The sequence below is a fragment of the Solanum stenotomum genome, chromosome 2 (assembly GCF_019186545.1).
Source record: "Solanum stenotomum isolate F172 chromosome 2, ASM1918654v1, whole genome shotgun sequence".
Lineage (NCBI taxonomy): Eukaryota > Viridiplantae > Streptophyta > Magnoliopsida > Solanales > Solanaceae > Solanum > Solanum stenotomum.
In genome coordinates, this window is record NC_064283.1 from 18,469,424 (window position 1) to 18,482,975 (window position 13,552).

The 13,552-nt window shown below is 32.1% G+C and overlaps 1 protein-coding gene across 1 annotated transcript; it reads right to left on the reverse strand.

Annotated features, from left to right (window-relative positions):
- Positions 1 to 10,824: 10,824 nt before the first annotated feature.
- On the reverse strand, positions 10,825 to 13,552 carry LOC125855218 (L-ascorbate oxidase). Its single transcript, XM_049534912.1, has 5 exons — positions 13,088 to 13,552; positions 12,910 to 13,002; positions 12,587 to 12,799; positions 12,153 to 12,332; positions 10,825 to 11,942 (listed from the first exon to the last, which is right to left on the reverse strand). Exons 1-5 carry the CDS (start codon positions 13,379 to 13,381, stop codon positions 10,986 to 10,988), a joined length of 1,737 nt encoding a protein of 578 aa, XP_049390869.1. The 5' UTR covers positions 13,382 to 13,552; the 3' UTR covers positions 10,825 to 10,985.

Here is a 13,552-nt window from a genome sequence, read left to right on the forward strand (position 1 = left end):
GTTTGATTTATAAATTTAAAAATTCGATACAATGGTTTGGTTTGGTATTTGAAAAATCCGAACCAACCCAAGGTTGAAAAACCCGAAAAAATTCGAATTTTATTAGTTTGGTTTGGTTTATAAATTTAAAATTTTTACAAATAATTTGGTTTGATATTTAAAAAACCCAAACCAACTCGGTCATGTACACCCCTAATCGGGGGTTTAGTGAGGTTGTCTCTTATGGCGATTTAAATTGGGACATCACAAAACGCTCTTTATAAATTTTTAAGCTATAAAAAACTCCACAACAGAGTTTAAATTTTTCACGTTAATTGACCTATCAATCTTTGAATTTGTGATGATAAATACGGATATCACTATCAATTAACTTTTAACCATCAAAAGATGAAAATCATAATTGCAAATTAAGAAGAACAAAAAAAATCCAAGTATTTCCAAATTTATACAAAATGAGCTGAATAAAGTAAAATCTGAAAATATGTGCTAAATAGATCAAAATCATTTCGAACTAAACAAGTTTTATTTAATGCATACTTAAAGCCTATATATTACTCTAGTTACCCCCTTCAACATTGTAATTTGAAAGCCTCGACTCTTGTAGATGCTAATGTGACAAAGAACGTGAATTGGCTCACTTTTAGGTACGTGGAAGGAAAGAAAAAATGAAAATTTGACTTTTAAGTATAATATTTTTCAACTATTAATTGCCACATAATTAATATAATAATTTATTTATTCCAATTATATTACTCTTTGTTTTTTAATATACATTGTGCATTTTATCCCAAACGAAAAATTACTTGTATGGGTATCTTTTAATAAATAATTACTGATTTTAGCGCTACTTTTTATTAATTATCATTTATAGCGATTTATAGCGATATATAGCAATATTATGATAAATCTAAAATATGTATTAAAGGTGAATTATATATGCAATATATATGAATTATAATTGTTTTAAAATATATTACGCTTGTTTGGTAAGAAATTGACACATTGTATTATTTGTGTATTAAAATGTATGATAAATATACTATCAACCAATAAAACTTTTATTATATATGTTTTATAAATTATTCTATGTAATATGTATTAAAATTGTATTATAAATGTATTAAAAGTGATCAAATAAAAGAAAATATTATTGCTATAAATGATAAATATTTTCTTAGTATAGCATATTTATGTAAGTTTCCCCATACATAACTTAGTTATAACTCTTATTTATATTATCCAAATAAAAAATGATTTGACTAAAGTAATGAAGTCAAAACGGTGTAATTTTTATATATAAAAAAATAAGTGTGTATATATATATATATATATATATGTGTGTATTTTTTTTTTTTTGCAGTAAGTATTTATTTTAAGTATTTAACTATGCAATTATTATTATTTTCGGGTCAAATTGTTTGAAATTTTACTTTTTTTTCTATATAATTTTGCATTAGATGCTTGATTTTTTTTAATAGAAAGGGTGTATTTCTTCTTTCCTGGCCAAATAGGTAAAACGAACTTGATTATATATAATTAATTTTAGAAAAAATAAAAAATTGTCATTAAAATGTTTATTCTAATTTATTTTTTCATATTTGGCCAGAAAAGGATAATTTAAATAATTGGTGAGACCTAAAAAAGTTTTTAAAAAATTATTCTAAAAAATGTCACATGGACAATATGTGGTAGCGTGTGTGTCACACTTTTATGGGTTGTCAGCGTCCAGGGGAAAGTGTGACTATTAAATTGTCAAGTCAATGAGGATAACTAAATCAACGTAAAATTTAAATATGCACTAAATAAAACTCATCAAGTTTAGGATATTGATCTATTTAGCCTTTGAATTATAAGCTTAAGTCAACTAATATAAAAAGTGCAAATTTCATTTATCTATTCTTGTACTTCTTGGAGAAAATATCCAAGTGACAAGGATTTCATTGACCACATTAATGTATGAGATTATTTTTACAATATTTATGTACATCAATTATTTGTAGTTCAACTACCTTTTATTTTCTTCTTTGTCTTTTGTTTAACTTTTTTATACCAAAAATACAAACTCATAACTGTAAAAGAGTTTAAATCTCCAATCCTTAGATGATGACTATCTAATGTTTTTAAAAAAAATTGTACAAAAATAATTATGAAAGGACATGTTTTATATATATAGAGAGAGAATATTACGTAAAAGGTTCTAAAATATGTTTACGTTATCAAGATTATAAAAATAGTGTGTTCAGTTTAAGTGGATTCACAGTAAATATAGATATATTTCTTGTAGTTCGAGTTTAGAGTTTATTTTATTCTTTTTTTATTTTTTTATGGTATCAGAGCCAAAAAGTATCTTGAATTTTGAACTTTCATGGCATGAGTGGAAAAATAACACTGAAAAAGGTTCGATGTTACTAAAAACTACACGCACTCGTGGAAGGCGTAAATATTTTTGTGTTTGTTTCCGATAGTACATGGATAATTGTGTGCTTCAAATTATATGGCATGTGATTCCACATTGATTGCACATTTTAGACTAAACGTGTCAAGTGAGTCGGGCCAGATCAATCCAATCCATCAAAAAATTCAATCAAATTTCAGTAGGATAAGTCATAACTAGACTTTTTCGGTCTGGTCTAAATAGTTACAACCACATGTTCGACCCAGGCCACAACTCATGTACACAATTATTTTGAGCATATCGAGTGGGGCCAAATTTTGGCCCACTAATCCTAACGGGTCGAGTCTTAGGCCCGATCGGGTTAATTTTTACTTTAAATTTTTAATAACATTAAATACTTCTTAAACTTATTAATTTGAAAGTTTGAGTCAATTATCAATGTAGTGTATTGCTATCGATTTAATTTTGAAATAAATATAACTTGAAATTTGAAATTTGATTTGTGTAAGTTGACACTTCACTCCCTTATATGTTTTGAAGTTTCCCATTGTTTGTTTCGAAGACACTAGAAGCAGGTAAGACAGGAACTATTTTTGCTAGGCTAACTAAGATCTCATCTTATAATAGTAATACTACAATCCCCTCCCCTAATATAGTACCATGTAATGAAGCATATTAACTAGTATTAATATAATATCTTTGTTTATAAAAAAAATGTTAAAATTATGTAGTATATACTATATATGCACCAAATATTCACATAATATTCTATCTATAATAATAGAATACTTACATTATATTATATACAATTATACTTATAATATATATATATATATATATAAAATTAATATTCACGGAATATATATCTATAATAATAGAATATTTATGTGTAACAACCCGAAAAAATTTTAAGCTAAGACTCAGACCATCCTTCGTAGTGAGTAAGTTTTTTCAAGGAATTTAAAATTTCTTAAGTGTTAAGGTTACTAGATGTAGCATATTGAGTTCCAAAAAGAACTAAATTTGAAATAGCAAAATCTAAAATTTTGCAAGTTATGCTTAAGTTATGAGTTTTGGGTCAACTTCAAACGACCATAATTTTCAGTACAGGATAAGTTAGGTGGGCTACAAGGTACTCAATGAAAGGTCTTTGAATTATCTTTCAAACTCCACCGTATTTTCTAAGTTTCGAGTTCAAATGAGTGAGATATTCCCTTTTGAAGTCAGGCTATCCAGTTAAGGAAAGTTATCCGAAAATAGTAAGGAGTATTTTGGTCTTTTCCTTACCCAATCAAATTTAATTCGTTTTTAATAATATTTTAGGGGTCTAATCCTATTAGGTACAATTTTATAATCCTAATATACGCTTAGGGTTTTAGTTGAGAATTCAAGAAGAGAAAAAAAGAGAAAATAGGAGAGGATCAAAGCGTTCGTCGAGAATCTTGCATTTTGTTGCGGATTTTCGCCATGGGTTCAATCACTAAGAGGTATGTAAGCTTCCATAGTAGTGGGTTAGTTCACCCACACGCCAATCATGTTATTTTCAAAATTTCATTCTTGAAGTTGAAAGATCAGAGTTCTTGATGAGTTCTTGATAGGTGTTCTTGAAGTTCATTCTAAATCTTTTTGTGTTGGGGATTTGATGATTTCTCGATATGAAATTTAGTGATTTGACTGTTGTTTTGAGTAGATTATAGTGTAATTATGTTTAGTAATAGAATCCAAGTGATTGGGAAAGAAGTCATTCGATTCTAGGCGAGTTAGGGTGAGAAAACGAGCAAAGAAATTCGTTGAAGTTTTCTGGGTTGGGGCCTGGCGCCCCACGCCAGCCAGAGCCCCCCAACCACTTCTCTGAAGTTTAAGGGCTGGGGCCTGCGCCACTCAATGCGCCAGGGTCGCCTTCCCCCACCCGTTCTTTATCGTTTCGTCTGTTTGAGTTCTTTCAAAGGGTACCTTTACTCCCCTTTGATTCTAAACACTCTAAACTACTTTTAAACACCTAGAAATCATTCATAACATGAATCATAACCTTGAATTCATAATTCAAATTCAAGGTAGATTTAAGAGTTAAGTTTTGAGAATTCTTTCGAATATCCTAAGAAAGTCCCTTTGAGTCCTTTTGTGGAGTCTTCTACAACTTCTAGTAACTTGTTTCAAGACTAAAGTAAGTGAGCATGAGAGTGAGGAGAATGTATTCATGAGTCTACATTATCATCACGACATCATTCATATCATGAACCATAACTCTTGAATTCATAATTCACATTCAAGAGAGAGTTAAGAGTAGAGTCCTAGAAAGTCTTTGAGTTCGATTATGAATCCTTTGAGATCAACTATTGATTTGAGATAAGTTTTGAGGAAATAAGTAAGAGAATAAGAAGAGTCGTATACATGAGTTCCATGTAGTTAAGTAGACCTTTGAGTCGAGTCGTTCATGCCCATAAATTCGGCATAGACTCCATAAATTGATTAATATTGAGAAGAGTAGTATCTTTAAGTTCTAAGTCTTAAGTATTGAGTTCCTAATCCCCTTTGAGATTATATTTCTAATCATGGGACTATTACATGTTACCCATGAAGTCCTTGAGTTGAATTGTGCATTCCCATAATTCCGTATGAACCCTATAAGTCGAACAATCTTGAGATGAAAAGTATCATTGAGTCCTTGAGTTGAGTAGTTCATGCTCATAATTCCGCATGAACCCTCTAAGTTGAGCATTCTTGAAATGAATAGTATCATTGAAGTTCTTGAGTTCCAAGTATTGAGTTCTATCTATGGTTATTGAAAACCTTGCATTGAGTCGTTCACGACCATAATTCGGCATGAACCATATTTTAAGAAGTCTTTTACAAACGTTTTAACTTTGTTTTAATACTTAAGCTTTGAGTTGAGTAAAGAGTAAGAGTAAAGTTCATTTCTTCAAAGATTATACGAGAACTAAGTATTCCCATGGGTTAAAATGCTTTCACATTTGAGCAAGAAAGGAAACACCAATTTCCAAGAGAGCTTTTAAGATAAGTTTTGAGTAATTATTTCAAACCAAAGAAAGAGTTTTGTTTTTAAAACATATGAGTTGAGTATATTTTGGGAGTAGTATTGAGCACCGATATGGGGACGCAAGTTCATAATAACTCAAGTCTTCATAAACCATGTAGCCATCATGGGTAGAAAAGATCATATTTTTTAGATGATTCCTTAGTGATTTTTAGCATAGACTAATGGATCCACTTAGTTAAGGCGTTCTATATGACGGCAAAGTATAGGACAGTTCTGGCAGCGTGGGCAAGACATTGTATCATCACTTAGGCCCATAGTGGTGGTTGCCGGTTAGAGAAACTCCCACAGAGTTATATTATATTTTTATATACACATTGAGTATTATTATATTTTTCAATACATTGAGTTGCTATCTACAGTTTTACAGCTTTCCATATATATTACATCTTTAACTATTGTTTTATCCTTGAGTATCTTGAGTTAAATTGTGCTTCATTGAGTCAAGTACCTTTTGTTGAGTTGAGCCCCATTTCACTGAGTTGAGAACCTTATTACTGAGTTAAGTATATTATCCTTCAATACTTCTGAGTTGAGTAAGTTTGAGTAGTTTTGAGTATTCCTTGAGTTGAGTAAGTTTGAGAAGAGGTAGTTACGTTTCCCTTTTTATCAAGTTTCAAGCTTATGTTATGTTTTAGAATTCCCCTAACATGCTCGTACATTTCATGTACTGAGCCATTTGGCATGCATCCTTTCATGATGCAAATTTAGGTATTTAGGATCATCAACATGAGCTTCGTTGATACCACTTGGAGTTTGAGTTAGCTATGGTGAGCCTCCTTGCTTCCGGAGGATTTCATTTAATTTTCAGTTATATCAGTTGTTAGAATGTCGTGGGTCTTGTCCCGACTTCCATCTTTGTCAGTTAGAGGCTTCATAGATAGATAGTAGAGTTTGAGAAGTCTGTTTCATTTATCTTATTAAATGTATTAAAGACTTGAGTTGCCTATTGTTGGCTAGTTGAATATTCTATTTTTATTTAGAGTTATTCATTTGAGTTAAAGATTTGTAAGCTTCATGAATTTTATTCAGTTTTTAAGCTTTTGCATGCTTAAGTTAGTCTTCCGCTTGTAGTCAGCCATGATGATGGTTCGCTTGGGGACTAGCTATGGTTCTCGAGTGTCGGCCACGTCCAGGGTGTAGACTCGGATCGTGACATTATGTTATATACTTACAATATATACCAAATACTCACACAATGTATTATATATAATTATAGAATATTTACATTATATACTTACAATATATACAAATTATTCACACAGTATATTATCTATAATAATAGCATACTTACATTATATACTTAAAAATTTTCGTTCATGAACCTTGAGATGACTTATCTTGAAAATCCTAGGTTAGGAGTATAGAATTGTGACACCCCGAAAATTTCTAAGTTAAGACTCGAACCATTCTTCATTTGAGTATAAGGTTGTACCAGGTGATTCTTAATTGTTCTTAGGTGTTATGGTAAATTATTTAGTGTGTGAATGATTTTGTATATGAATTAAGGTCACTAGAATCCCCTAGCAGAAAACTGAGTTGAAAGCTTTTTCGTCGATTAAGTTTCAATGTGAGATTTTACTTGGGTTAAATTCAAATGCTCATATCTCTCAGAATAAAATAAACTAGGTGTCTCATGACTTATTAAATGAAAGGTCTTTGAGTCTTCTTTCCAACACCACCTAGTTTACCTCATTTCGAATTTGGAGTAAAAAGTTATGTCTGTTTTAGTGAGATCTAGTTAGACAGGGTTAGACATGTGAGGCCTAGTTAGACAGGTGAAGGTTCACGAACGGTTATATGGCCCATGAAGTGTTTCACGGACCGTATAGCTTTAAACGGTCCGTGAAACCTTCCTTTTAAGGCACTCTATCAATTTTTTAAGTTGGGGTCATTTTGGTATTTCCCCTATGTGTTTGGTACTTAAACTATGTCTTTTTAATTCTTATTCTAATCATAAACCATGACGTTTTATACCTAATTAAGGGCTTAAAAAGTGTTAATCAGTTTTTTTACTTTCATTAACACGTCAAGACATTAGAACAAAGTTTCAAGAGGAGAAAATTTAGGGTTTTGAGCGTTCTTCGAGTTTCGTTAATTTCACCGAGAATGTTGTTCTTCCTAGGTATGTAAGGCTATCATAGTGTTGGACTAATTTGTCTTCACCCCCTACATCTACTTTCAAATCAATAAAAGAATAATCTAGGATTCTATCCGTGGATTTGAGTATCCTTAAGGTGAGTTGATATTGAGTTTTGAGTTCTTGAGTCTAATTATTTAATTCTTATTTCTAATTATTGAATCGTCGTAAATTGTGTATTTGATTATTGAGTTGATTGTTCATGTTTATTTTTTAGCGTGAACCCTATTCTTAAGTATTCATTGAATTCTTACTGAGAATCTTTTAAACAAAACATTATTGTTTAAACTGAGTTTTGAGGAAGTAAAGAGGAGTTTGAGAAAGAGTATAAGGGAACTAAGTATTTCCCAAATGTTTTATTTTTACCTGAAGGAAAAGAGTAGACTTTTTTTTGAGAAAAGTTAAAAGAGTTTTTCATAAAGATTAAGTGCAGAGCAGTTACCTATAAAGAGGCACTTTTTGAGTAATTATCTCAACCCATAATGTATTTTTACATTGAGCAATGAGAAGTCTTGTTTTCTAAATGAGCAATGAGTCTCAAAGATATTCCAGAGCAATTACCTCTTTTAAGAGGATAGTTTGAAAAATTATCTCAAACTAGAGATAGCGTATGTTTTTTTACATTTGGGGAAGAGTATATATAATTGGGAGTGGTATTGAGCACTGATACGGGGGAGAGTTCAAATAACTCACAGCCCCTATAAACCATGTCTTGCCAACATGGGTACATAATCATACTTTTTAGATGAATCCTTGTGCCTTCAGGCAGAGCTTAGTGGATCCACTTAGTTGAGAGGTTCTATATCCCAGCACGGTATAGCTAGGACAATTCTAGCAGCGTGGACAAGACGTTGTATCATCATATAGCTCATAATGATGGTTTTCGGTTAGACAATATCTCAAATAAAGTTAAAAGCGTAATTTCATTATATCACTTAATTTGTTAAGTTCATATATGAGTAAGTATTTTTGTAAAGTTTTAATGATTTCACTCATTTATTTCTACATTCAGTTGAGTATATACCTATATCCATTCCACTTTTTTTATTTAGTTATTTGTTATTTAGTTATATTGTGTACTTGTGCATTCAAATGTGTTGATGTCATTTGACTTGTATCTTTTTATGATGCAGATACAGGTGTCCAGGATCATCAACAGGTGCTCTGTTGAGATCAGTCTACACTCCAGATAGTTTTGGTGAGCCTTCTTGCATTCCGGAGGACTTCACATTTACTTTCAGTCTAGTTGTTTTGAGGTGTCATGGGTCTTGTCCCGACACCTATCTCAAACATTAAAGGCTTCATACATAGATAGAGTTGAAGAGTCTTTCAGTATTCAATTTTTCTTGAGATGTTTTTGCAAACTATTATATTTATGTTATTGAGTATTTTACAGACAATTTGAGTTCTATATTTACTTTGAGTTTAAATGTTCAAAATTTTGTTTTTAAGCTATTTATCGCTTGAGTAAGTCTTCCGCTAAGTAGTTAGCCAGGCCAACGGTTCGCTTGGGGACCAGCAATGGTTCTCGAGTGCCGACTACGTTCAGGATGTAGGTTCGGAGTGTGACAAGAATTTTTCTTAGAATACATAATTATTTGTTAGAACCACTAGGAAATCATAAGAGAATGCTTACCTTGATTTGGAAAGAAGAATCTTGATGGACTTGCTCAAAATCAAACCTTGTACCCTAGAATTAAGTTCTTGATTTCACTATGATTTCACTATATATATATATATATATATATATATATAATATATATATATGTTATAAGATCATGAAGAATACTTATCTAGACTTAGTAGGGTCGAAGAGAGCTCTTGGGGTTGTTGGGATGGACCGGCGAGTGTAAAGGGGGGAAAGAAACTCAATATAGCTTTTTTTTAAATCTGAAAATTTGATATACCACTGATATACAGTGATATCTGGATCTATACAGTGCTATACGGGTTGTACATTGATACCATGCGTCATGGTTTGACTCATGGTTGCCTCTGTCGATTTTCGGACTCTATCAAGTTTTTACGGGTCATAGTATGGGTCGTACCATCAAAGTACGAGTCGTACTCTTACTCGTACTATCTGGGACTAAATTTTCCAGACTGGAGCATCTCTCCTAAAGCAATTTTTTTACTCTAGAATCGTAGTGACAAGCAGTTAGCGGTGTTCAAAAGAAAACTCAAAGACCTTTAATTTGGTGGGTATAATGGGACACATAACTCTTCATATTCTAGGAGATATACTCATTTAAAGTTGACCCTAACATATTATCTTATGCAAAAACTTAATCGGTAGAGAATCTTTGAACTTAACTTAGTGCCAGAGGTTCTTTATGACCTTAATTCACATCCAATACATTTTTCACACTTAGTAATTAATCTTCACACCTATGCATAATTATATATTATAGAGTTTGGGCCTATACATGCTCAAAGAATAGTTCGAGTCTTAGCTTAGAATTTTTTTGTGTTACACTGTGATAGTTCAAAATTTTAAATATATACTAAGTTTCAATTGTTTTCACTTCAACAATAATACTAACAACTAATGGATACGTTCAATACAGATCTGAGTAGCGACATCCAGTGGAGGTTGAGTATGCTCATTTTAGGCTTGCTGAGTTTGGTTGTACTCAATCAAGTTTGATTATTAGTGACGAATAATTTTGTCATTTAAAATTGAGATTTCGTTCAATATAGATCATTATCCTTCTCTAAATAATGCATGTTGGTTTGTTGTTGCGGTAGCCTCCTTCGGTTCTTGTTAGTTTCATAAATTGTGTAACCCTATTGACCAACCATCCAAATATTTGACCCTAAATTACACAAGCATAAGTTGTGGCGTTGCATACTTATGCTCTAAAGAGTTAATTGATCGTACTGTAGAGCATAAGTTGTCGTGTAAATATAATATACATGTTAAAAACTTTACACCCAATCAATAAAAATGTAAAATAAATTTTAAACCTAATAATTATGATAAAATTTCATATCTATAATGTTCAAATTTTGATTTTGTCTCTTTAAGTATAATATAATCCTCACAACAAGTGTTGGATGAGGAGTGATGGAGGCATTCCACTGTACCAATATATTTTTAGGGACAATTAATTAACAGCAATAGCTTAAATATCGATAAATATGTTTTGAAGGAATCTCACAGAAAGAATTGTAAATCTTCAAAAAACTATGTTATGATAAGACAAAAAAGGATGTAGTATTATGACACATGAGTAGCAGCAAAAGAGTGAATTGTATTGTTTTTTTTTTACAGTGTAGAGGTTTTAAAAGAAAAAGGAACACAATTTTTACTGGCCTTTGATTTTTGGCAACTATCAAAAGAATCCAAACAATATCAAACTAAAGTAATCTTTTGGACAATAATGTTAAAGAATTTAAGGCCTGTGGAACCTTTTACTTTCTCCACAGCCCATGATAGAAGTAGGCAATTTGCCAACTTTTTCAATTCCTTCTTCAAATACAACTCCCATTCCCATGAAGAAATGTGACTCAATATGGCAATGGAAGGCCCAAACTCCTGGATTATCGGCCCGAAATCGCAATGCGGTCCATCCATAAGGATGGACTGGAATTGTGTTTTTCATTATTGGGTTCACAAAGTTGTAATTCTTTGGATCAATAGATTGGTTGAACTTTCCATTACCATAGCCCATTACCCAAAAGTCATGTCCATGTAAATGCCAAGGATGTGTCTCACTGTTGTTTGGGTTCATTGTGTTGGCATTTTGCAATATGATGTCCACTGTTGTGTTGAACTTCAATCGATAAATCGAGTTGCTAGTTGTAGCATTCACATTAGGCGCGATATTGAAGATGTCATAATTCTTGTGGTCATAGCTGTCTGGAGGAGGGGTTTGCTCGAAAGTATGTAATAAGTTGTGCTTAAGGGCGATCAGGTAAGGCGTATGAGGCATGTTGAACGAGACGTTGTTGACTGACCAACGTACATACCCGTTCACCCTGTTTTGTGTGTTGAGCATTACAATGACCCTGTCTGATGTCAGAGGAGGGGCATGGATGAAATCTTTGTGGGACTTGATCGCAACACTCTGAGCCATCCTGGGGGTAACGTCATCCCAACGTGGCCCCGGGGGTGGTATAGTAGGAGGATATCTCCTAGGATGGTTTGGGTAATAATTGAAAATACCCAAACCATTTGGAGTAGTACTATTCCTGCTGACAACTTTTGTACTAGCCCAATAATTTCTTGTAGGGTCTTGATCAGCTTTAATTAGGACTGAGTATGTTTCACCAGAATAAATGAAAAGATTTTGTACCACAAATGGCTCCACATAGTGACCATCTGCCTCAACAACTGTCATGTTATGCCCCTGAATCACAAAATTCAATTAATAAAAACAAACTTATTTATTTAGTTAAATTTTTAGACATCTATGTTGCTCAGACTCTTCAAAAATGTTGACGGCTGCGTGTCAGATCCTCGAAAAGTAGTGCATTTTTGGAGGATCCGACACGAGTGAGGCAGCAATTTTGGAGAGTCCCAGCAACTTAGGTTGACATAGGGGAATTGTGAAAAATACCTCAATTTCAAAACTTAGAGCAGAAAGAGCAGTCAAGCTGCCAATTCTAAGCCTATAAGTCTTGCCAGAAACAACAGTCATTGAATAAGGTGTACATTGAGGATTTGTAGCATTACAAAGAGTAGGATCTATGCTTGGAATAGAACAATTGAATCTTCCTCTTCCATGAATCAAGATTGACTGAAAAAAGCAAATTAAAAATTAGCAAACATTATTGAACAACGTTTCAAAAACCTTATATTCCCCCTCTGTTTTAATTTATTCTGTCTTACTTTTCTTTTTAGTCTGTTTAAAAAACAAAATATCTCTTTCCTTTCTATTCAATTCTTTAATTTCTAGACATAAAAGATCAAAAGTCTTGTATACTTTCTTAAATTTTGTGTCAAGTCAAAATCAGACAAACGAAGAATGAATAAGTTGAGTATAGTTTTTACCTGTGGCTCTCCAACCCAAGAAAAAGGCAATGAAGCAAGACCAGTTGCTTGTTCATAAGTGCTCTTGTGGTACCAATCAGTGAGAAGAATACTCTTATCATGATCATATGAAAATGGCTCTAAAACTCCATCAGGTAATGATACTCTGATCATTCCTTGTAGTCCTGCTTGTCTTTGCATACCATAATGAGCATGGTACAAATATGTTCCGGCCTGCACAAAATTTGCAAAAACAAATCTCCATTATAATTGTACTGCAAACATGATTGTTTCTCGTGCTTCGATTAAATGCAACTCAAAGGGAAAAAAAAAAAAAAACTTACCCTATCAACAACAAATTTGTATACAAAAGTATCCCCTGGCACAATAGGACATTGTGTCACACCTTCTGTTCCATCAGCCCATGGTGTTCCAATCTACAATATTCACAAGATATATAAAATCAAAATTATTGATTAAAAAAAAATAATTAAAAGGGATTTTTTTAAAATGTATATTTACCTGTCTAATTCCATGCCAATGAATAGCAAGATTTTCAGTTAACAAACTATTTTTGACTTCAACAACAATAGTGTCACCTTGTTGAGCAACAATAGTAGGTCCTGGAGTTTTACCATTGATACTAATAGAAAGTTTCTTGAAACAATCTGGGGATTTGTATTCATATTTAACCTCCCATTCATAATGACGAATTCGTGCTTCAACTGAAATATTAGCAGATAGAAATAACAAGCATAGAAATATCACCAACTTAACAAAACTATGACTTTGTTGATGAAAATTATGCTCAACCATGTTGGATTGAACTTGAATAACAAAATTATTACTTTGTTATTTTCCTATGTTCTTTTTTTGGTCTAGATGATTTGTTTGTGGATCTAATATATATATATAGTAGTTTCTTAATGGCCTGGTCAATCAAATATGGCAGATTATTTTGACTAAGACAACGTGGGAGTTGGTAAT